Genomic DNA, 25000 nt, shown 5'->3' with positions numbered 1-25000 from the left:
TACTCTGTAGTTGAACACAAACCTTAACCACGTGTACATGTATGCACTTTTGATATAGTTAAAACCAAACCTCATACAAGTTTACATACGTCATACATGTAGTTGAACACAAACCTTATACACGTGTACATGCACTTTTAATATAGTTAAGCCCAGACCTCATACACGTTTACATACACGTTTACAATTACACTCTGAAGTCGAACACAAACCTTATACACGTATACATGCACGTTTAATATAAACGCAGACCTCACAGACGTGCACATACACTCTGTAGTTGAACACAAACCATATACACGTGTACATGCCCATTTAATATAGTTAAACCCAGACCTTATACACGTTTACATACACTCTGAAGTCAAACACACAACTCATATCATATCATGCACGTGTAAATACACTAGTGCACTGTCTAGTTATCCAAATAAGTCGTACACATTTACACACAAAGAGTGGGGCCGCCAAAGCAGAATGAAAACCACCCCGGCAAGGACTTTACTTTTCCGCTGAAGAATAGCTTCGAGGAGGGAATATGCAAGCGTCTTGGAATTTGGGCAAAACTCGATTTTTGTCGATTTTTATGTTTTTGTGCTGTATGCTAAGTAAACCATTCTCCGTGAGAAATATTCTCAAAAATACGATGGACAATACATGATTTACCATTCTTTTATCTTTCTACCTGTACCAAGTACAAATTAATACAAACACTTTTCATATTAAACATAATCAGTGTTGGCCTTCTGCTGAAAAGCTCACTAAAATGAGTTACGCCAAAATTCAAGGAAGACGTCGATATGGAGATGGGGGTGGAGGAAGGGGTACGGGATGTGAGAACAGGGAAGGTTCGAAGGTCGGACAAATCTCAGCATAAGGTGTTGATTATGAATTGACTAATCAGTTGTTTGGGTAACCATAAGATAGGCGGCCTTTCTGGTGTTATTGGAGGCCTGATACTTAGGTTAATTGTTATGCTAGTATATCAAGTTAATCTGCTCAAATGCTCCAATATAAAAGTTATGCTGGCATATGAGCTTAATCTACTTAAATATCCCTAAGGTTAGGTTTTTATCAGGTAATCATTCATGTTTATCCCGTTACCATGTTTGTGATTATTAGTTTGAAACTGGATTTTTTTCCCTTAAAGTATTAAGTGATCATGGAGACAAATAAAAAAAACCTTGACTAAATGTAACAAGTCGCGTAAGGCGAAAATACAACATTTAGTCAAGTAGCTGTCGAACTCACAGAATGAAACTGAACGCAATGCAATTTTTCAGCAAGACCGTACACTCGTAGCATCGTCAGTCCACCGCTCGTGGTAAAGGCAGTGAAATTGACAAGAAGAGCGGGGTAGTAGTTGCGCTGAGCAGGATAGCACGCTTTTCTGTACCTCTCTTCGTTTTAACTTTCTGAGCGTGTTTTTAATCCAAACATATCATATCTATATGTTTTTGGAATCAGGAACGGACAAGGAATAAGATGAAAGTGTTTTTAAATTGATTTCGAAAATTTAATTTTGATCATATATTAATTTATATATTTTTAATTTTCAGAGCTTGTTTTTAATCCAAATATAACATATTTATATGTTTTTGGAATCAGAAAATGATGAAGAATAAGATGAACGTAAATTTGGATCGTTTTATAAAAATTGTATTTTTTACAATTTTCAGATTTTTAATGACCAAAGTCATTAATTAATTTTTAAGCCACCAAGCTGAAATGCAATACCGAAGTCCGGCCTTCGTCGAAGATTGCTTTGCCAAAATTTCAATCAATTTGATTGAAAAATGAGGGAGTGACAGTGCCGCATCAACGTTTACAAAAAGCCGGATATGACGTCATCAAAGGTATTTATCGAAAAAAAGAAAAAAACGTCCGGGGATATCATTCCCAGGAACTCTCATGTAAAATTTCATAAAGATCGGTCCAGTAGTTTGGTCTGAATCGCTCTACACACACACACGCACAGACAGACACACACACACACACACACATACACCACGACCCACGTCTCGATTCCCCCTCTATGTTAAAACATTTAGTCAAAACTTGACTAAATGTAAAAATGAAATAAAAAGAATAATAAATAAAAAAAAGCTTCTTTTTTTTAAATTAAAGGCACAGTAAGCCTCCCGTAAACCATCACAGAACTCCCCGAGCGTCTACATACAGTACAAGCATACTTCCATTTGAACGCTCACCGAACGGGAACATCCTGGCTGCTTTCTGTCGAGCGTGAGAAATTTTCAAAGAATTTATTTTCGTGGACTTGCTCCTCTACAACAATGGCGCCTCGTTTTGGTGCTGGACGGCTGTTATGACTATTCAATACCGGAAATCACGCCCGGACAGTAAGCCTCCCGTAAACCATCACAGATACTGTCAGGCTTTTACACACAGTACAAACACCCTTCCATTTGAACGCTCACCAAACGGGAACATCCTAGGTGCCCTTCGTAAAGAGCGAGCAATTTTTAAAGAATTAATTTTGCAGATTGTCTCGAACACTTTTTGGACCCATCCTGAACTCAGGTCAAAAATGAGTTACTTCCCTTAAACTGGCGATAGCCGTGGATCGATGATTATCAGAATGTTTTTGGACCGTGGTGCGTTTTTGCGCTAGACCTAACTTTTAAAATCTAAATAATAAATAGACAGCTTCTTACACAAACATTCTTTAATCATAAAAGAATTCTTTTTTCATCAAGACAAGATCAGTGCAATTCGAAGTTGTGAAAGTTTGAAAAAAGAAAAGACCGGAAGCAGGGTCACGCAAGGGTCGTAGCAGACGACGGTTTATGCATATCGCCGTTTCTCTCAACAGTCAAAAGCCATCGCTAGAGTTCTTGTGAACCACAGCCGTTTGTTTCGTGCATAAAAACGTGCTATTGTAGATAAGCTCACATCGAGTCGCATTCAAATGACTAACTGACGACTACATTGTGAAAAAGGGAAACTGGATCACACGGGTTCACGATGGCTCAGGGGTAATATAAACCACGCAAAAATAAATTCTTTGAAAATTGTTCGCTCTTTACGGAGGGCACCTAGGATGTTCTCAATCGGTGAGTGTTTAAATGAAAGGGTGTTTGTACTGTGTGTAAAAGCCTGACCGTATCTGTGAAGGTTTACGGGAGGCTTACCGTGCCTTTTATGAAGAAAAAAAAAAACATTTGGAAGTAACGTTTCCAACACATTTGATTGTAATCGTCAATCTTGTGGGAGGGTTTCAGTGACCAACATAGTAACGTCTTTTTCAGAGCTGAGGAAAGAAAAAAAAGCTACTAGTCATATCCTAAGACTTAGTTTGCGCCATGCCTTTACGACAAATACGATAGGAGTCGGACAGTTTGTCGTATCATTTAAAGGTGCGATCATGATAGCAGGATTTCCAAACCGCAGAGTGGAGAGTAGGTGGGTTGTATTGAACAACACAAAAATTCGACTAGTCGCGAAAATATACCTGGTGTTGTGAAAGAAACAAAAGCGAGTCACAACTCGGGTGCGGAAAAGTCAGGATTTCCAAACCGCGGAGTCGATAGTGGGTGGGTTGCATTGAATAACACACAAATTCGATCAGTCGAGAAATTATACCTGGTGTTGTGGAAGAAACAAAAGCAAGTCACGATTCAGGTGCGGAAAAGTCAGGGTAAGGTCCGAGCAATTTCTGTGACTTCATCAATTCTGTTATCCCCAGAGGATGGTACAATACTGAGATACAAACAGGCGGCACTTGTACGGACCCCACTGCAAGTCCAAACAAACCTTGAGATAAATGCTGTCTTCGGCCCTTCTCAACACTTCAGGTGACAATCGTAATCCCATCAGTTGGAGAGCTACTAGAAATCGTTTTCGAAGATTTCAGTCGAACATCTTCGGTGAAGACCAGGCCGCTTCAAAACAAGAGATAAAGTGGGAACTCCCCCCCCCCCCCCCCCCACCCCCCCCCCCACACCCCTTTTTTTCATGACCCTTTGATCAAATGCTGCCCGCAATCCCTCCATTTAAAACTCGAATTTTTCGGATTTTTTTTCATAATGTCTGTAAGTTTACCTCCATTTTAAGAACCCCCGACCTTCTAAAAAATCTGTTATTCTCAGATTTGTGGAGGTTTAAAAAAGAAAAAGAAAAAAAGAGAAGAGGATGGAGTGGGTCTGGGAATTGGAGGGGAGGTGGGTGGTGGTGGTGGTACGGGGGGGGGGGGGGGGGGGAGATGGAGAAGGGGATTCTGCACTTACTACTGTAATTATACACAATTTCTGCACAATTTATGCCGATACCTGTATCTTATCCTTTTCTGTTTTGCCCCAACCATCCGACGACGAGTCACCGGTCACCGCTAGAGGAATCCAACAATAGCGCAGCAGCAAGAGGCTGAAGGACACTCGAGATAAACAAAGTTCAACATGCAGCGCTATTGAGATAATAGGGGTTAAACCTCTACCACATTGTTTGCCCTGCTTGTGGAAGCAAACTTGTGATAGTACAATGACAGTCTTCTCAAGGTGATGCTAACGGCGATCGAGAGTTGGATTTTCCCACCTTCAGGGTGATAAGTGTTTAGTCTAGGGGTGGATTAAACTGAGCGGCGGTTTTCAAAAAGAAGAACGGGTGTTGGGAACTGGGGCTGGGATGGAACGAAGAGAAAATAGGTACGTGTGTGTGTGTGTGGGGGGGGAGGGGGTAGGGGTAACGTTGGGCGGGGTATGTTAATGGGGGTACCTTTCTAAGAGGAGGGAAGAGGGAGTCAAGAGGTCTTTTTTGGGGGGTGGGGGCGTCCGAATCGGAAATTTGGGAGAGGGGATTGGGGTGGGGGGTGGAGAGGGCTGTTATTAGCCAAGATTGCTGTATCTGCAAGTTTACACACGATCATGATTGTCTCCTCGTGGGAGGGTTATTGTTTTTAAGGGTTCGGCTTATGGGTGTGAATTATCATTGGTTTTTCTAGCTGGACTTGTAGTAGATAAACTCTTGTTTTCCTCCGCCAGTTTCCGTAGCTGATGGAACATCTTGCTCAGTTATTGTTGAGTTTGTCCAAGTGGCTCATGGTTGGATTCGCTGATGCTGATTCAGATAGAGTGAAACGTGATTTTCAACACTGCAACTGTTTCTCGTCTATTCAGAGTTTTGTTTTAATGCAGAACGTCTAGATTTATGCGGTTGTCCAGCAAATATTCCCTGTGCTCTAGTTTCATTCTTTTCAAGGAGCGCTTTTCATAAAGACGTTTTAGTCAACCAACACTAAAGTTGAAAGAGATAATTTTGATAACCTTTACTTAAAAAGTCAGATGTTTTCAGACTCTGCAGAAAAGACATTTGGAAGTTTTCATATCGTGAAATCGTGAATGAAGATGTGAACAGTATCTGATGACTGCTGTGACTGTTTAAGATATCATTTCGGCTTGGCTTTGTCAGAGTTTATGGTTCTGTGTTCTCCTGTGAGGTGGTTAATGATATTCAGTGTTTCTGTGCAAGGTTACACAATATCCAGGTGTTATTGTGCGAGTTGTGTGACATATCAATCATGAAATACATACATCAGGGCCAGGGAGACTTTTTCAGCTTTAACAGTGAATGTGGTAGTTTGTACTCGTGCCTTTCTGTGCCATCAGCAAAACGTTTCAGATTTATTGGTAAGGTTTACCGTTTAGTCATGACAGTGTTGTTGTTGAAATATTTCTCACTACAATGTTGTTTTATTATCTTTATTTATGTCCATCTTTTCTCTTTACTGTCTTACCTCATTACATTTAGTCAAGTTTTGACTAAATGTTTTAACGTAGAGGGGGGAATCGAGACGAGGGTGTGGTGTATGTGTGTGTGTGTGTGTGTGTCTGTCTGTCTGTCTGTCTGTGCGTGTGTGTGTGTAGAGCGATTCAGACTAAACTACTGGACCAATCTTTATTAAATTTTACATGAGAGTTCCTGGGAATGATATCCCCGGACGTTTTTTTCTTTTTTTCGATAAATGTCTTTGATGACGTCATATCCGGCTTTTTGTAAAAGTTGAGGCGGCACTGTCACACCCTCATTTTTCAATCAAATTGATTGAAATTTTGGCCAAGCAATCTTCGACGAAGGCCGGACTTCGGTATTGCATTTCAGCTTTGTGGCTTAAAAAATTAATTAATGACTTTGGTCATTAAAAATCTGAAAATTGTAAAAAAAAAATTTTTTTTTTATAAAACTATCCAAATTTACGTTCATCTTATTCTTCATCATTTCCTGATTCCAAAAACATATAGATATGTTATATTTGGATTAAAAACAAGCTCTGAAAATTAAAAATTATGATTAAAATTAAATTTCCGAAATCGTTTTTAAAAACTATTTCATCTTATTCCTTGTCGGTTCCTGATTCCAAAAACATATAGATATGATATGTTTGGATTAAAAACACTCTCAGAAAGTTAAAACGAAGAGAGGTACAGTAAAGCGTGCTATGAAGCACAGCGCAACCGCTACCGCGCCAAACAGGCTCGTCACTTTTACTGCCTTTTGCACTAGCGGCGGACTACGTTCAGTTTCATTCTGTGAGTTCCACAGCTTGACTAAATGTAATAATTTCGCCTTACGCAACTTGTTTAGTTCTTGTTTTTTTAGCATTATCATAAGTTGTTTTCTGACATTTTGTTGCATTTTTTTCTTGTTTTTTAGTTTTTAGGAGCATGTGTGTGTGTGTATTTGCATATATGTGTGTGTGAGTGTGTGTATTTGCGTGCGTGTGCGCGTATGTGTGTGTGTGTGTGTGTGTGTTACAGTAATTTCGTCATCCCTCCTATTTAAATAAAAAACGCTGGCGCTGGACCCGAGTACGCTCCCCCAGTATGAAAGTTTTTGTCTTGTGCACGTGGATTAAAAATTAAAAAAAATAAAAATTATTTATTTATTTTACACAATTAAAAAAATTATTAGAGTAAAACAAGAATTAAAAAAAATAAAAAAAAATAGACCGCCCATGCCAGGAATCGAACCCGGATCACTTGGATTAAAAAAAAATATATATTATTTATTTATTTTACACAATTAAAAAAAACTATTACAGTAAAATAAAACATTAAAACGTTCATAATAAACAATAGTAAACAAGAATTTAAAAAAAAAATAGACCGCCCATGCCGGGAATCGAACCCGGATCTCTTTGGCCATAGTCGGAAACGTTTTCCTCCAAGCCAACAAATCTGACAATCGCCAGTGAACTCAAATGCCTATAGTCCTCGCGCAGTGGTACACGCACGCAAAGCACGCAAAAAGCCTGGTGTGGTGTCGCTGGCTGGGCGGTTTATCAGCCGAACGGCTGTTCTATCCCACCGCGAATCGCGCCCGCCGTTAAGAGTGGCTTTTGTGTTTTTTGGGGCATTTAGGTCCCAGGTAACATTATGAAGTTTTAATACGATCAATCGGACCTATTATCAAGTTAGTGTATCAACTTTTGAACGAACTGCGCCCAGTAGTTTCCCAGCAATAAGCTGTTAAGTCGAGACGAACAGACACACAATTAAAGTCTGCAGGACCCTAGTACTGCGTACTCGGGGAAAATATTTTTCAAATGCAGTAGTGACAGTTACACAATTTGTCTCTACCAACACAAAGTACAGGGGGACACTTATTATATATATAATTAGAGTGTTCATTCAGCAAAAATACAAAGCCCTTTACACAGACTAATTTTCTGAAATGTTTTTAATTTAATTTATTTTTTTATTTTTTTATTTGCAAAATCCAAAGGGCTTTCAGCGCAGGCCATTCACACAGACCTCACCTTCTAAACACTGTCACTTTGTTTCATTTATTTCATTTATTTATTTTATTTTTTTGTGTATTTATGTGTACTTATTTAAATATTTATTATTTTTTTTATTTATCTTTTTTATTTTCTTATTTTCGAATTGATTTATTTATTCATGTATTTATGCATTTATTCATTTGTTTATTTATGTTTTAGTTATATTTTTTGTTTTTTTATGTTCTTTCTTTCTTTCTTTTTTTTATTTGCAAAATCCAAAGTGTTGCAGGGCATTCAGACCTCAGCTTCTCAAACTCTTCTTTTTATTGTTTTTCCTGTATAGTATATTCATTTATTTATTTATCTGTTTTTAGAATCCCAAGAGCTAGGAGCCCAGGCATACACCACCACCTCCCCCTCCAGTCTCTCCCCCCTGTCCTCTGGGGGTTCTTCCGCCGGCGTTGCAGTCCTCAGCCAGTACTGCGCTATCTGTGGCGACCGTGCGACCGGCAAGCACTACGGCGCGGCAAGCTGCGATGGCTGCAAAGGTTTCTTCCGCCGCAGCGTGCGCAAGAACCATGTCTACACATGCCGCTTCAACCGGAACTGCATCGTCGACAAGGACAAGCGAAACCAGTGTCGCTACTGCCGGCTGCGTAAATGCTTTCGTGCCGGGATGAAGAAAGAAGGTTAGGAGGGTGTTTGTTACATTTAGTCAAGTTTTGACTAAATGTTTTAACGTAGAGGGGGGAATCGAGACGAGGGTCGTGGTGTATGTGCGTGTGTCTGTCTGTGTGTGTGTGTGTGTGTAGAGCGATTCAGACTAAACTACTGGACCGATCTTTATGAAATTTGACATGAGAGTTCCTGGGTATGAAATCCCCGAACGTTTTTTTCATTTTTTTGATAAATGTCTTTGATGACGTCATATCCGGCTTTTCGTGAAAGTTGTGGTGGCACTGTCACGCCCTCATTTTTCAACCAAATTGGTTGAAATTTTGGTCAAGTAATGTTCGACAAAGCCCGGACTTCGGTATTACATTTCAGCTTGGTGGCTTAATTAAATTAAAAATTAATTTAATATCATATTCTTACTCCGAATCACATTAGCATTGAGTCACCTGAGATGCTTATCACTGAAAAACGCTTACCCGGCTAAAGAATTTAAAGGGAAGCAACCCCATCACCAAAACGAAAGTGAAAGTAGCTTTGGTAATGGGCCAGTACACCGGGAGTTACCTCCCATACGGGTGTATGCCACGTCACTTCCTCTAGGAACACGTGCCTATTATCATACGTCTTTTTCACCTCGGAGAGGACGGTTCACTTTTTGACGCTCTGTGGCTGACCTTGTGTGTTTGAGTGACACCCGCCGGCCACGTTACCCAGCTTGTCTGCTCGCCTTGCCTACAGTTTGGTGAGCTCGTTCCCGTTTGTTGTTGGTTGTTTGCGCTGTTTCGTTACTGTACGTTGTCCGTTTTTTACGGACTTGTGTGTCAGTGACTTGCGTGTTTCGCCATTTTGTTGTGTGAGTTAGTTAGCTAACTCGTGTGACTTTGCTAGTAGCTCTGCGTGCCCTCTTTCTGTTTGGGCAAGTGTAGCTTTAGTATTTTGTTGACGCGTAAGCGTGTGTGTTTACTGTGTTTTCAGTCGTTTTGACTTACGTTTCAGTAAATCTTTTTACTTTGCCACGTGTTGTTGACGTTTGTGTCAGTGTCTTGCGTGTCGCCATTTTGTTGTGTGAGTTAGTTTTCTAGCTCGTGTGACTTTGTTTGTAGCTCTCCGTGCCTCTGCTTGTGGGGCAAGTTTAGCTATAGTATTTTGTTAACGCATTAGTGCGTGTGTTTACTGAATTTTCCAGTCGTTTAGACTTATGTTTCAGTAAATTTTTTCGCGTTGCCACGTGTTGTTGTCAACATGTCTGATTCAGACAAGCGCCGTGGCAAGTCGGACCCCAAGGGGAAAATTAAGGCTAAGTCTTCCTCTTCCAAAGCAACGTTACTTGTTACAGACCAAGAGCGTAACACTTTGTTGGCTGTACCAATTTCGGCGCCTAGCGCTGTTACTACTTCTGCTTCTTTTGCGGCGCCTAGCGCTACTGTTACTTCTGCACCTGTCTCTACATCGGAGACTTCGTCTTCTTTGTTAGCACCTGGACAAGGTGCGTTGGTTTCCTCTCTGTTAAAGTCACTGGTTCCAGAAATCCGCAGCTTGGTGCAGGCAGAATTTCAGCGTTCCGTCGCCAGCAGTTCGGCGTTTCCGGCATCTGGCAGTGACGTCCGGGCATTGGCTTCCGTGTCTTTGTCCTCCACTTCCGGCTTGGAGCAGCGTCCTCCCTCTTCAGCGTCGGTTGGTAAGCAGAGCTGGTCCGATAGCCCTCGTGAGGCGCCTGGACGTTCTCCTTCGGGGGACAGCTCTTTCGCATCGGGTCACGACCGATACCTTGCTGATCTTTCATTTCCGGCGATAACCTACGAGGCCCCGGACTTGTTCGAACAGCGGCGGCAGTCGGTTTCGACTGCCGCATTTCCGGCACTTGCCGGAAGTGATGATCCGTCCGCTCCGGCACGCTACGGCGGTCGCGGCAGGATGGAGTATTCACTGACTTCCGGTCCTTCCGGATCGCGAAGTCAACCAGTGCAGTCTTCACTTCCGCATTTTGCGGTTCCGTTGACTACACTTCCGGTTTCGGCCGGAAACGCTTCTTCCTCTTCTGGTGGTTCCTTCCGGATACCAGATAGTGGATTACAGCGTGCGCCTTCCGGCTTTCAAGCGCCTAGGCTTGAGCAGGCATCACTCCACTCAGTCGGGGGAGTGACGTCAGCTCATCCAGCTCCGGTTTTTGCGGATGGTCGTCCTGCTTACCCTTTACCTTCACAGGGTTTTGGGCGGCAGGATGACGTTAGTGCTCAGGCTTTTCCGGTTTCCGGTTTGCCAGGGCATGCTTCGGCTTCCGGAACTGGTGACTTCGGTCATGGTTCCACGTGTGACTATTCTGATGCTCCATCAGTGGTCAGCGAGGAGTCGCGGGGCGTGTTTCCGTCGAAGCTCAAGTCTGTTCTTGACGTCGCGGCGGAAGTAACGTCTCGTTATTTTCCTGAAGGGGTGGTGGCTGCGGACTCTTCCGCATCATTCGTTCCTTCTGCCATGGCGGACTTCCGGCCGGCACAGGAGGATGTTTCTTCCTTCCGGTTCGCCGAGTCTCCGTCAGTGGCTTACCAACTTTCGCATTCACTGGTTCGTCCAGCACATGCGGGGAGTGGTATTCGGCCAGTGCCTGTTCCGTTACTGCTTCCTTTTGGTCCAGTTCCGGAATCAGCTCAGCAGTGGGTGGCTTCAGCTGCCCAAGCCTCTTCCTTCGTGCCTACGGCCAATAGGAAGCTTGGCATGCCCAATCAGAGCCAGAATTGGCTGGCGTCTTTTGCACTCCCTAGGGCTACCCTTCCGGTTTCCCGGGAATTGCTGCCTCTTCTGACTAAACCGATCAAGCGTGATTCGGTTTTGCCGGTTTCCGAGGCTTCCCTCCTCTCTGCTGAGGAGGTTGGACGTCGGCAGATCGAACTGTCCTCCATTGCGGAGACTCTCGTTCGGGCTCTGTCTCGGGCATTGACCGATTCGCTAGTTCCTTTCACTCTCAGTGAAGAACAGAATGCGGACGATGTCTCTGCGCTTTTGACCGCATTGGCCAAGGTCAATGAGGAACAATTGCGTCTTTCCTCCCTGCAGTACACCCAAGCGGTACTCTGCAGGAGGGATCTCTTCCTCTCGCAGTCCCAATTCACGGAGCTGGCTACTAGGGAGACCTTGAGAGTCTCCCCGGTCTCAGAGGAGTCTCTCTTCTGTCCGCTGGCACTGGATGCCAGACAGAAGGAGATTCAGTCAAACAAGGACAGTCAGTTCCTTGACTACACTCTGAAGGGGGTGAAACAGTCTCAGCCTTCTAAACAGAAGCAGGCTCAGACATCGTCTAACCCCAAGCCAGCTCAGAAGCGGCAGGCTTCGCCGGCCGCTCGTGGTGGGAAGAAGAGGACGGCATCGGGGAGGGGGCGTGGCGGCTCTGGAAGTAAGCCACACCCCCAATGAAGCGCTCCCGATCTCACCTCCCTCCCGCCCTCCACCTTGGTGATGGCGGGAGGCCCCTCCCGGGCACTTTCTCGTTGGATGTCGGTAGTAGACAGCCAATGGATTGTGGGAGTGGTGAGTTCGGGCTTCCGTCTACTCTGGCGGGAGGAAAAGGCGCCTCTTACCCGAGTGCCTCCGCGGTTCAAGCCCCCCTTCTCGCAGGAAGCACGTTCCGTCTTGCAGTCGGAAATTGCCTCCCTGGAGCAGAAGGGCGCGGTGGAGAGAGTTCGGGTCCACAGCTCCCTGGGATTTTACGGGCGTCTGGTCGCTGTTCCCAAAGCATCAGGAGGATGGCGTCCCGTGTTGGATTTATCTCTCCTCAATACTTTCTTGAGGGAGATAAAATTCAAGATGGAGACGCCAGCCTCTGTCCGAGACTCTCTCCGCCCAGGAGACTGGGTGACCTCGATCGATCTCACGGACGCATACTTTCACATTCTTATGCATCCGACCGACCAGAAATGGCTTCGTTTCCGGTGGGGAGATCAGATCTACCAGTTTCGCGCACTCCCTTTCGGGCTGTCTCTCGCACTGTGGATTTTTACCATGGTGGTGAGACAGGTCTGTGCACTGGTGAGGTCCCAGGGTATCCGTCTGCGGGCTTATCTGGACGACTGGCTCATCATGAACCAGTCCCAGAGCGGCTGTTCGCAGGATACCCTGACGGTTCTTCGAGAATCCAACTGGTTGGGGTTCTCGATCAACCGGGTAAAGTCGGAGCTGACCCCGTCACAGACATTCACTTATCTGGGGATGTCTTTCGACACGGTCGCTTGGACTGTCCAGCCTTCTCAGAGAAGGGTGGACAAGCTCCAAGCTCAGATTCGCTCCACTTTACCTCTCCTGATGGCTTCCATCCGCTCGCTCGCCTCCATCTTGGGGCAGATGGAGTCTATGGCTCTTCTGGTTTCACTGGGCCGGGTCCACAAATGTCCGCTTCAGTTCGCGCTGAAGCCGTTTGTGGACTCTCCTCTGGTGGACTGGGACGCCCTCATCCCTTTGCAGGGATGGTTCCAGTCTGCGACCCTTCCGTGGTTGCACACGGAGTGGGTCTGCAGAGGTGTTCCGATCGTCGTGCCCCTCCCCGACCTGGACCTCTTTACAGATGCGTCCAGGGAGGGTTGGGGGGCACATACAGATCTTCAGACTCCTCCCTTTCCGTTACTCAGCCGAGTAATCCGGAAAGCGGAGATGGAGGAGCCGGCCCTTCTTCTTCTGGTCGCTCCTCTGTGGCCGTCGCAGGTCTGGTTTCCAGATCTTCTTCGGCTTGCCCAAGGGCCCCCCATTCCTCTCGCACTCGTGCGAGGGGAACTAGTGCAGCCCCGAACAGGCATTCCACACGAGGAGCCCAGTCTTCTGAAGCTTCACGTGTGGAAGTTGTTCGGGACTCGCTGAAGCGCTCTGGGGCGTCGTCTTTGACTCTGGACTTGGTGGCTCGCTCGCATAGAGCGTCCACCTCTTCAGTTTATGCTTCCCACTGGAAGGCATGGACTGCCTGGTGTTCAGCTAGAGGGGTGAGTTCGGTGGCTCCGCGCTCTATTCAGGTCGCTAACCACCTCTCTTTCATGTCTTCACAGGGCGCCTCAGTCTCCTCGTTGAGGGTCCGGCGCTCCGCTATCTCGGCGACTCTTCAGCAGATTGGTCGTTCTGTTCGAGTCGGGGGCGTTATAGCTGCAGTCATTAAAGGGGCTGCTCTTAAGGAAGCTAAAGCTCGTTTGCCCGCTCCCAAGTGGGACTTGTTTTTAATCCTGGAATTCCTTCGTTCTGCGGATTTTGAGCCTTTAAGCGAGGCCAGTCTGTTCAATGTCACTCGCAAAGCGCTGTTTCTCCTTTTGTTGGCTACGGCCCGACGGGGTAGCGAGGTCCACGCCCTGTCGGGTCAGCCTGGAGATATCTCCTTTGAGCCGGACGGTTCTGCATCTTTGCGTTTCCGGCCTGATTTCCTGGCCAAGAATCAGTCTCCGGGGCAGGCCTCTCCGCTGGTTAGAGTTAAGGCTCTGACCAGCGCGTTGGCCCCGGGTGACCCCGATTCGGTCAATTGCCCTGTGAGGGCACTTCGTCTGTACTTAGCCCGGACTCAGCCGATTCGGTCTAGTTCTCAGAAGTTGTTGTTTATCTCTCTCCTTACTAGGCGCGAGAAAGATTTGTCGAAGGTAACGTTGGCCCGGTGGGTGTCCTCGCTCATCAAGCAGGCTTATGAGTGGAGGCGCACAAAGAGGGGGGGGGTTATGCCCTCCTTGCCACTTGACTCGGCCCGAGCCCATGAGACGAGGGCGTGGGCATCCTCTCTGGCAGTTCTGCGCTCCAGACGTCTAGAGGAGGTGCTGACAACTGCGTATTGGCGTTCCGAAGATGTTTTCATAAACTTTTATCTTCGGGACGTCACAGCTCTTCGACAGGATGGCTCCAGAGGCCTTCCAGCGCTCATAGCAGCAGGCCAGTTCCTGTCCAGAACTTGATGGTGAGTTTTGATTCATTTCTAGCCCACCGCCTTGTTGATGTTATCTGCTAATGTGATTCGGAGTAAGAATATGATATTAAATGGAAAATTTCCTAAATAAATTATCATTTAATTAATATACTTACCCGAATCACATACTGTATTCCCTCCCACCTGCCCCGCTTATGGTTTTAAGATTTTTTAAAGCCGTATGATAATAGGCACGTGTTCCTAGAGGAAGTGACGTGGCATACACCCGTATGGGAGGTAACTCCCGGTGTACTGGCCCATTACCAAAGCTACTTTCACTTTCGTTTTGGTGATGGGGTTGCTTCCCTTTAAATTCTTTAGCCGGGTAAGCGTTTTTCAGTGATAAGCATCTCAGGTGACTCAATGCTAATGTGATTCGGGTAAGTATATTAATTAAATGATAATTTATTTAGGAAATTTTCCATTAATGACTTTGGTCATTAAAAATCTGAAAATTGTAAAAAAAAAATGTTTTTTTATAAAACGATCCAAATTTACGTTCATCTTATTCTCCATCATTTTCTGATTCCAAAAACATATAAATATGTTATATTTGGATTAAAAACAAGCTCTGAAAATTAAATATATAAAAATTATTATCAAAATTAAATTTTCGAAATCAATTTAAAAACACTTTCATCTTATTCCTTGTCGGTTCCTGATTCCAAAAACATATAGATATGATATGTTTTGATTAAAAACACGCTCAGAAAGTTAAAACAAAGAGAGGTACAGAAAAGCGTGCTATCCTTCTTAGCGCAACTACTACCCCGCTCTTCTTGTCAATTTCACTGCCTTTGCCATGAGCGGTGGACTGACGATGCTACGAGTATACGGTCTTGCTGAAAAATGGCATTGCGTTCAGTTTCATTCTGTGTGTTCGACAGCTACTTGACTAAATATTGTGTTTTCGCCTTACGCGACTTGTTTTTATTTTGTGTGTGTGTGTGTGTGTGTGTGTGTGTGTGTGTGTGTGTGTGTGTGTGTGTGTGTGTGTGTGTGTGTGTTTTCTAGAATGGTTATTTGGTTTGGTTTATAATTGTTAGGCTAAGTGATTTAGCACTGATGGTGTTTACATTGTGAAGGTCCGTCCCATTTCAGGTTTTCCCCCTTTTCTTTCCCTGCTTTTGTGTCCAACTCTTCATAAAAATCTCTGAATTTTTCTTCATTTTAAGGCTTCCTAGTTTTTAAGACCTGTTTTTTTTATGATTTAATGTCTGAATAGAGGTGTTCTGTATTTGGTTTACTATATTGTGTCCCAGTATCATGTACTTGTCTTCATTGCCAGCTAGTGTCTCCAAGTTCCTCTCTGTTGTTATCTCTCACCCCCTCCTTTCCTCAAGTCTTGGATAAAAGGTTAATCCTGTTTGCCTTCTCTCCTCTTTTTGCATTTTGGCATGTCTGGTTGATATTTTTTCTACAGCATCTTTGTACATTTTGAAATGGAACTTGGCACGTTTTTATACCCCCAGTTTCTTGATATTCCATGGTTGTCATTGTTTCAGCTGTACAAAATGAGCGAGACAGAATTAGCGTGAGAAGAACGAGCTATGATCAGGAGAACACACAGAATGGAGCCCTGTCAGTCAGCACTCTTCTCAATGCAGAAATTTTATCCAGACAGGTATGTATGATACTTCCTTTGCTTACTTGTTATTTCAGCAGAATGATATATTTAGCTGTCAGTTATTAAATTAATTCAGCAAAATTAAATTCTCACTCAGCACATGAAGAAGGCACGATGTTGATTGTTGGTACGTCTCCAAGTGGACGCTCTTATCTCATGTAAGGCCCAGACAGATCTGTGATTTCAAGAAGCTAGTATTTTAATTTATTATTATTGTTATTAAGTTAATACGGGCAATAACGTAATGAAAATGAAAACAAAAATGAAGTCTCATCATGCGTTCTGGGCATGTTCGTTGCAGATTTGCCCCCCACTCAACATGCAGGACTTGATGGCAAAGAAAGTGGCCTCCCCTGACGATGTGTGTGAGTCCATGAAACAACAGCTGTTGATTCTGGTAGAGTGGGCCAAATACATCCCCTGCTTCTGCGAGCTGCCACTAGATGATCAGGTATGTGACACCAATTCTATGTGGTATAATTGTATAACTGCTAGGTCTATGGGGGGGATTGACAACAGCTGTTGATTCTGGTAGAGTGGGCAAACTACATCCATGTTTCTGCGAGCTGCCACTAGATGATGAATAATTGTATAACTGCTAGGTCTATGGGGGGGATTGACAACAGCTGTTGATTCTGTTAGAGTGGGCAAACTACATCCATGTTTCTGCGAGCTGCCACTAGATGATGAATAATTGTATAACTGCTAGGTCTATGGGGCGGATAGACACCAGTTGTTGATTCTGGTAAAGCGGGCCAAATACATCCGGTGTTTCTGTGAGCTGCTGTTAGATTATCAGGTGTGTGACCCTAAGACTATGTGGAATAATTTTATAACTGGTAGGTGTATGGGCCATGGGGTGGATGTGAGTTCATTAGACAGCAGCTGTTGATTTTGGTAGAGTTGGCCAAGTACATCCCCCGCTTCTGCAAGCTGCTGCAAGATGATCAGAACTGCAAGACTAAGTACAGTCGAACCTGTCTATAACAATCCATCCCAAACCAAAAGTGGCTTGTAAAGACAGGTGGTCGCAATGGAAAGGTGAATTATATAGAGGAAAAACTTGTATGGGATACTTTGGAGTAGTCGTTGTGGGCAGGCGGTCGCTTTGTATAGAAGTGGTCAGAAGGGCAGGTTGAACTGTATGGTTCCACTAGACTAGTGACATAGACATCACTTTCGGCAAAGTATCAAGTGAGGACTTTTTTATTCTTACTCACCGTCTCAACATTGATGTAAACGTTATGCTTTTGAGCCATCAGCGCGGATGTAACGTAAACATTTCTCTATCGTAAAAAAACCAAGAATGGTAAGTTATTGGAACGTTTAATTCATGACAAAACTAGACATTCACACACAAAAATTTAATTTAATTTTTATTGCTTTTGTTTTTGGTGTTGTTTCATTTTATTTTTTTATTCTGAATTTTGGAACGCTAGCAGTCAATCTGTTTTGGGATTTTAGCATTTCTTTGCTTCATCCACAGGTTGCCTTGTTGAGAGCGCATGCCGGGGAGCATCTTCTTCTGGGTGTTGCCAAGAGGTCTTTGGTGCTGAACGACATCTTGTTGCTGGGCAACGACTCCGTCATCACGCGGCAGTCGCAGGACCCCGACATTGGCAGAATAGCGTCACGTATCTTGGACGAACTGGTTCAGCCTTTGAGAGATGTCAACATAGACGAGACCGAGTTTGCCTGCATGAAAGCCATCGTTTTCTTTGACCCAGGTAAAACAGTTATCATTTAAATCCAGAAAAAAACAAAATGAGTGTTAGCGAAACAAACAATGATGAAGAACAAAAGAATTCTGTACAGTGGAACCCCCCTTTTAAGACCTCCAAAAATCTGTGAAAATCAGGTCTTAAACAGGAGGGAGTCTTAAAATGGGGGTAATTTTACAGAGGTTATGAACAGAAAGTCAGAAAACAAGGTCTTAAAAAGGAGGGAGACTTAAATTGGGGGGTCTTAAAAGGGGGGTTTCACTGTATTCACAAAGACAAAGACAGCACAAGTACACCGTCTTGAAAATGTTCGCCTTTTGAGGCATTAACACATGCATGGGTGGGATTCTTCCGGTATATGCCGGAAATCCGGATTCGATTATGCCCTTCTTTTTTTCTTCTTTTTTTTTCCTTTTTTTTTTTCATGACATTTTTCAGTCTCATCCATGCACTGTGATGTTTCTTGTGTTTACCATCACAGATCTGTCGGGGCTTTCAGTTTCACATGTGCTCAGACCAATCCGCCCACTCAAACACATCAAAAGTCTCATTTCTGTCTGCTTCATGTGCAGAGTGTGACTTTTTGTTAGGACAAAAAGAAAAATATGTCTGTTTCCGGTAACATCGCCGAAAAAAAATAGGGTCGGTCGGTCGTATTTTTATTATTTTTTTTTAACCTTTTTCTTACGTTTTGTTAACGTCTTTTTACGTTGTTTTTTTAATTTTTTAAACGCTTCCTTAGTTTACTTACAATGATTTAGCACATGTTTTTGACCTAGATATATTGAAACTAAATAAAGTATACTTGACTTCATTTTTTTTTTTTTTTTTTTTTTTTTTTTGTGTGAAAAGCAAGAAAAAAAACTTTAGTGTCGGCGCTTAAAAATAGGGTCGGTCGGGTTACCCGAAACAGACATATTTTTCTTTTTGGCCTTATTGTAGCTGATTTAATTAATTTGGTAACTGACACCTATGAAAATCTGAGAAATTCAGCAATAAATTCCCTTTGCACAGGAAGAAGATAGGTTCTTGATTTTGGGCAGACGACCCAAAACTCAATAACCAAATTAACAGAAACTGGTTTAAAGCAGAACTCTGGTACTATTAGTTTAAAAAGAACAAGAAAAAGTGGTCGTTTTAGACACATGTTTGCTATGAGTATGGAAAGGTGAATTAGAAAGAAAAAAGAACCTTGTTTAGGATCCTTTTTGGGTGGTCATTTTGGGCAGGTGGTCGTATGGTGAGGTGGCCACCGGGGATGATTCAAAAGTAATTTTCAGACTTGAATCTGTCTTTTACATTGCAAGCACACCTACATGCTTTTTTTTTCTCAAAGGATTTTTGTGCTGTTGTTGATTGTTTTTATAGTTGTAATGCTATGTTAGTTTAGGTTGCAATTCTGTGTGTAGTTTTTATGTTTCTTGTACAGTGGAACCTCCCGATTAAGACCCCCCAATTTAAGACTTATCCCTTTTTAAGACCTTGATTTTTCACATTTTCTGTTCATAACCTCTGTACATTTACCTCCATTTTAAGATTCCCTCCTTTTTAAGACCTGATTTTGTCAGATTTTTGAAGGTCTTAAAATGGGGGTTCCACTGTATTGGAAATGCATGTAAAGCAGGTGGAGCTGTTATCGGGATTTGCTCTATATAGATACAAAAGTGATTTATTATTATTATTATTATTATTATTATTATTATTATTATTTTTATTTCAGTTGCGCGAGGTCTGAGCGACGTTCCGAGGATAAAAGCGTTCAGGCATCAGGTGCAGGTCAACCTCGAAGACTACATCAACGATCGGCAGTATGACTCACGCGGGCGGTTTGGGGAGATCCTCCTGATGCTTCCCTCCCTTCAGTCCATCACTTGGCAGATGATTGAGCAGCTGCAGTTCGCCAAGCTCTTCGGGATGGCCAAGATAGACAACCTGCTGCAAGAAATGCTTTTAGGTGGTTAGTAAGGTTACTTCCCTTGGGCTATGGTGTCCTTGGTAGTAATGCAGTAGAGATAAATGTTGTGTGTTGTTTTGTGTTGTTTTTGTGTGTGGTGTTGTGTGTGTTTTGTTTTGCTGTGTTGTGGTTGTGTGTGTGTGTTGTGTTGTGTTGTGTGTGTGCAGTGTTAAATTGTTTATTTTAGGTTTTTTTTTTTCCCTTCTTCTTTGATTTCATCTTCCCTGTTTTTGTTTTGTTTTTATGTGTGTTTTTGTTGTTGCTATTTCTATTTCACATTCCTTTTTCTTTCTTCTCATCTTATTTTTTCTGTATCATTATTTCTTGCTGTTGTTGTCTTTAGTCATTGTTTGATTTTCTTTTTTATTAAATACAAAAATAATTAGTTAGAAAGTGGATGTTTATGCATTGGTCATGTCACCAGCAAAACGTTTTCCCTGTACATTTGGTTTAAACAAAATTTTATTCAGAATTTCTTCGCATGAACAGTTTGAAACACACAGCTAGGACACGCACTCAAGCAAATGCTTATATCACGTGACCAGAACAATACTAAATGACACACATTTTCGTAATGGTGGACATAACAACAATAAACCAGAAGAACAAATTGAAAGAATGGGGATGGGGAGCTAAATAGGAACAAAAGAATCTACAGAAGATAAAAAGGAAAAGGGAGGGGGAGGGGGAAGAAAGTACTAACAACCACAAGGAGAGACTAGGACGAAAGCGCATAGGAAGAGAGCTTCAAGTCTAAGACATGCAACATGTAAATTCAAGTAAATGTAACAATTTTTTATGGAAGGCAGTAATTCGTTAACATTTACTGTCATTTTGAGGCTACCCCTCTTATAGACTTGATTTCCTCACAGTTTTGTCATTTTTAAGAAGGCCGGGTTTCCACCCGTCTTTCACAGCCATTTTCAGAGAATTTTGGTAAGTGTACAGTGGAACCCCCCCTTTGAAGACCTCCAAAAATCTGAAAAAATCAGGTCCTAAGAAATAGGGAGTCTCAACATGGGGGTAAATTTACAGAGGTTATGAACAGAAAGTCTGAGAAAACAGGGTTTTAAAGGGGAGGGAGTCTTAAATTGGGGGTCTTAAATTGGGGGTCTTAAATTGGGGCTCTGAAATTGGGGGTCTTAAAAGAGAGGTTCCACTGTCTTACCATCATGAGAAACTCCAGCCCACCGTCTATCAGCTCCTAGCAACTTATTTCTTTGTTTTCTGTTTCTCACAGGCACCAACACAGAAGCAGTGCAAGACCCAAACGCCACTGCTTTGGCCCCGCCCCCTATTCTGGAAACCCCCGCCTTTCCCGGAATGGACGAGGGAACGTCAGCTTCTACTGAAGGCCTTCAACTCTCCAGCACATCGCCTGGGATAGTCTCCCACAGTCCCATCCAACACGCCAGCCCAGATCTGGTGGAAAACACACGGTCCATGATGATTGGGGTAGGGAGGGTTGGAGGCCCCGCCCACACCTCCCCCCCTCCTGCCCACCTGCCTTCGCCGTCGCTGCCCCAGCTGCCCTCTGGTGGGCTGGAACTGATGCAGGGGGGTAACTCCAATCACGGGAAGATTCCGGCTACCCCGCTGTCGCTGATGATGTCTGCGCCTTCCGATTCAGGCTCGGGGATGTCGTTCAAGCAGGAAGTGATTTGAGGCGAAAGGAGGAGGAGGGGGAAAAGAGGAGGTGGAGAGTTGTGTGCCATTGTGGGAAAAGGGTGCTGATTAAGTGGCTGGATTGAGAAGGGGTGTGTGGGGGGGGGGGGGGGGGGAGGGGGTGTATGTGTTCTGTGTGTGTGTGTGTGTGTGTGTGTGTGTGTGTGTGTGTGTGTGTGTGTTCAAGAGAGGAAAAGAAAGAGAGAGCTCCTGTGCCTCTTTTGAGTTGTAAAGGATATAGGAAGAGACTGTTACAAAAAGTGTGTGTAAGTGTGTGTTAATGAATGAAGGGCTGAGAGAGACACAAACAGCGAGAACGAGCCACAGAGAGAGCTCATATTGTGCCTTTCTTGAGATGTTACAGATATAGCAATCAAAAGACATGCTTAACAAAAATGTTGTTTGCATGAGTCTATGTCTATGATGACAAGCTTGGAAACGAAATGTTTGGTTGATGAAGATAGTTGAAGGTAAATGTATTCCTTCAAATTGTATGCCTTTGTTAATAAAAAAATGAGCTGGACATTTGAATGAGACCGTGACTAAGGGGCCAGCTGATGAGTAGGTCATACTGTATCAATGCAATGTATGTGCGTATCGTGTTCCTTTTTTGAAGGGAATAAGAAACAAAAGGTCAAAGTTTGTTCTAAAATGTTGCTGTAGACACACTGAATTGAAAGTAAACATACTTTTACTGATGTTTACTGCAGTATGTGCGTGTGCTGGTTTTTTTCCCCTTCTTGTTCCAGCACTTATTTTTTGTTTCTTTAATTTGTTGCTGGTTTTTTTAATTTTGATGTAGTGTGTCTTTCCATAGTCCTCTGTTTTTTTAATCACTGTATATAAAAACAAGAGGTCGGTGTGTGCATGGGAAGATTAATTTCAAGGGCTGGCCATAAGACCTTTTTTGGTATTTGCTTGTTGTTTGTGGGAAATTTTAAAGATGTGTTTGCTGCTAAAATAAAGAGCATTACATGTATTAATTGATTTAATTACTGTAATGGTCCCCAATGTTTTTGCTACTTTGGGAGTATTTCAAGTACCATGTAGTGTTTGCTGTCTTCCATGAAATGTGTGCTTGTACCCTCTGCAGTGTTGAATGGTCCTCGATCATACTATCAGTGTATCCTAATTCCTGTGAGGTAATGACTGCTTTCCGGCAAGCTGCACAACCTACGTGACACATTTGTTTTTAAGTAGATTTCCTTCTGCAACATAAGTTTTGGAAGTTCAGACATTGGAAATCCGCTAAAAGCTGAAATTTATTTCAAATCCCTGAAAACGTTACCATAATTTTGTCAGAATTGCCGACCTTTCTTCACGGACAAACTCCGGAAATAACTCTGTCAGTTTATATGGGTTGTAAAAGAGTGAATACTCTTGCCTTTAGTGAGGCAAGCTTTCTACACGTGCTCCTTGTTTCAGTCACATTCTCGCTAGTCAGACTGGCCGAAAATGTCACAGGGGAAAGTTTGACTCACTTAAAGCAAGAGTATTGAATTCACTCTGTCACAACCCATACAACCCTGACAGAGTTATTTCCAAACATCGTCATTTTCTGATTGAAAGCAGCTTTTGTGTCTTACCGAACTAATAATTGTGTGTTCTCGGAGGATTGTTATGTGCATTTAAGCTTATTCAGAATTGGTACTCCTTGTTTTTGCAGATGAAATTTGCCATAATGTTCTTGATCTTGCCCTGCACGTTGCTCAAATCTTTTTTATTGTTGCCAAGTGAAAGGGATGAAACATTGTTTTTGTGATCAATTTACCTGTGTCAGCAAAGTTGCTGAATTCAAGTAATAGAACGCTATATTAATTATATCATATTTGTGTCAATGATATAAAATACATCCCCCCGCGGGTTAGGGGGAAGAATTTACCCGATGCTCCCCAGCATGTCGTAAAAGGCGACTAACGGATTCTGTTTCTCCTTTTACCTTTGTTAAGTGTTTCTTGTATAAAATATAGTCAATGTTTGTAAAGATTTTAGTCAAGCAGTATGTAAGAAATGTTAAGTCCTTTGTACTGGAAACTTGCATTCTCCCAGTAAGGTCATATATTGTACTAGGTTGCAAGCCCCTGGAGCAATTTTTTGATTAGTGCTTTTGTGAACAAGAAACAATTAACAAGTGGCTCTATCCCATCCCCCCCCTTTTCCCCGTCGCGATATAACCTTGAACGGTTGAAAACGACGTTAAACACCAAATAAAGAAAGAAAGAATATAAAATACAACCGATGATGAGGCTGTGTTTTGATTTAAGGACTACTTGCTTGACCAATTCCTTTTTGTGAAGAACTAAAGTAACAAGAAGAGCAAACGCTCGATCGAGTCACTTTCGCAGTTCTGAATATTATATGAGGCATCAGATGGACAGGAAGAAATTGCTATTCACAACACAATGAGTCACGTTCACATAAAATTTGAGCCCGGTCACTTTTATAGTTTCCGAGAAAAGCCCAACGTTAAGTTGTGTGTTGCCGAACAGAAAAGGCTAGTTATCTCCCTTGTTTTTCTGATAACGTTCGTAAAAGGCTACAGATGTAAATACTTTGATGTAAAGAATAATCCTACAAAGTTTCAATCACATCCGATGAACTTTGTCAAAGATATAAAATGTCTAATTTTTCCTTTGACGCTGACCTGTGACCTTGAAAAAGGTCAAAGGTCAACGAAACCATCGTTAAAGTGTAGAGGTCATTGGAGGTCACGACTAAACAAAATATGAGCCCGATCGCTTTGATAGTTTCCGAGAAAAGTCCAACGTTAAGGTGGTGTCTACGGACGGCCGGCCGGCCGGACAGACTAACACTGACCGATTACATAGAGTCACTTTTTCTCAAGTGACTCAAAAATGGTTGAACCGGTCCTTTAAGTTTGTCTTGGGCATATTTTGCATTTTTTCTCCCCCCCCCCCCCCCCCCTCCCCCAAAGTGCCGAGACTCAAATAACTTCATCGTTATAATTGTTATTCCGCTGGTCATAAATGAGATGTGTGTTTTAACTGGCATGATCATAATTATATTCAGGCAACAGAAAAAGCTTCTCATTTAATGTGCATTACTTCATTGCATACATAGAACAAACACTGGAAAGCTAAGGTTTGAGATTTGTTTCTGTACAAAGTCTTTGTAACTGTTATTACTGTTTATCAGACTTATAAGAGTAATGTATGAAAATTATAAGCAGTTTGCAGTGTTACACGCTTTATTAGCGGACATCATTTTTAGATTTGCTTTGATACCGCCAGTGCTTTGAGCTTTCATTATTTCATATTTTTGGGAGACAAATTTTTATTTCAACTTTGTTTTTATGCATATTTAAAGCTGTTTCTGCATACCACTATACTATTTACAGGAGCTAGTTCCTTTCCTGGGTATTATTGACACTTTTTGTAGGTCTGCAAAATCGTGGGCAAAAATGATTACAAATGGTATATTCTGAAGTGAAACAGCTAAATCCATTTGTCCTTTTTTATATTTAGTCAAGTTTTGACTAAATATTTTAACATCGAGGGGGAATCGAGACGAGGGTCGTGGTGTATGTGCGTGCGTGTGTGTGTGCGTGTGTGTGTCTGTGTGTGTCTGTGTGTGTGTGTAGAGCGATTCAGACTAAACTACTGGACCGATCTTTATGAAATTTGACATGAGAGTTCCTGGGTATGAAATCCCCGAACGTTTTTTTAATTTTTTTGATAAATGTCTT

At 42.8% G+C, this 25000-nt stretch overlaps 1 protein-coding gene across 4 annotated transcripts in view; it reads left to right on the top strand.

Annotated features, from left to right (window-relative positions):
* Positions 1-23724, top strand: part of LOC138969593 (hepatocyte nuclear factor 4-gamma-like) — a 241212-nt gene extending 217488 nt beyond the window's left edge. For 3 of the 4 annotated variants that reach the window (XM_070342464.1, XM_070342450.1, XM_070342473.1), the window contains exons 3-8: positions 8110-8424; positions 15833-15951; positions 16256-16405; positions 17441-17681; positions 19396-19632; positions 20870-23724. In XM_070342464.1, the coding sequence (XP_070198565.1) occupies positions 8110-8424; positions 15833-15951; positions 16256-16405; positions 17441-17681; positions 19396-19632; positions 20870-21294 (1487 nt within the window). In that variant the 3' untranslated portion in view covers positions 21295-23724. The remainder of the gene's footprint in view (positions 1-8109; positions 8425-15832; positions 15952-16255; positions 16406-17440; positions 17682-19395; positions 19633-20869) is intronic. The other variant, XM_070342457.1, reaches the window with a different exon arrangement.
* Positions 23725-25000: the final 1276 nt, after the last annotated feature.

The sequence above is a fragment of the Littorina saxatilis genome, linkage group LG1 (genome assembly GCF_037325665.1).
Source record: "Littorina saxatilis isolate snail1 linkage group LG1, US_GU_Lsax_2.0, whole genome shotgun sequence".
Classification (NCBI taxonomy): Eukaryota; Metazoa; Mollusca; class Gastropoda; order Littorinimorpha; family Littorinidae; genus Littorina; species Littorina saxatilis.
Note: the sequence above shows the minus strand (reverse complement) of the source record. Positions and strands in the feature narration are given on the sequence as shown.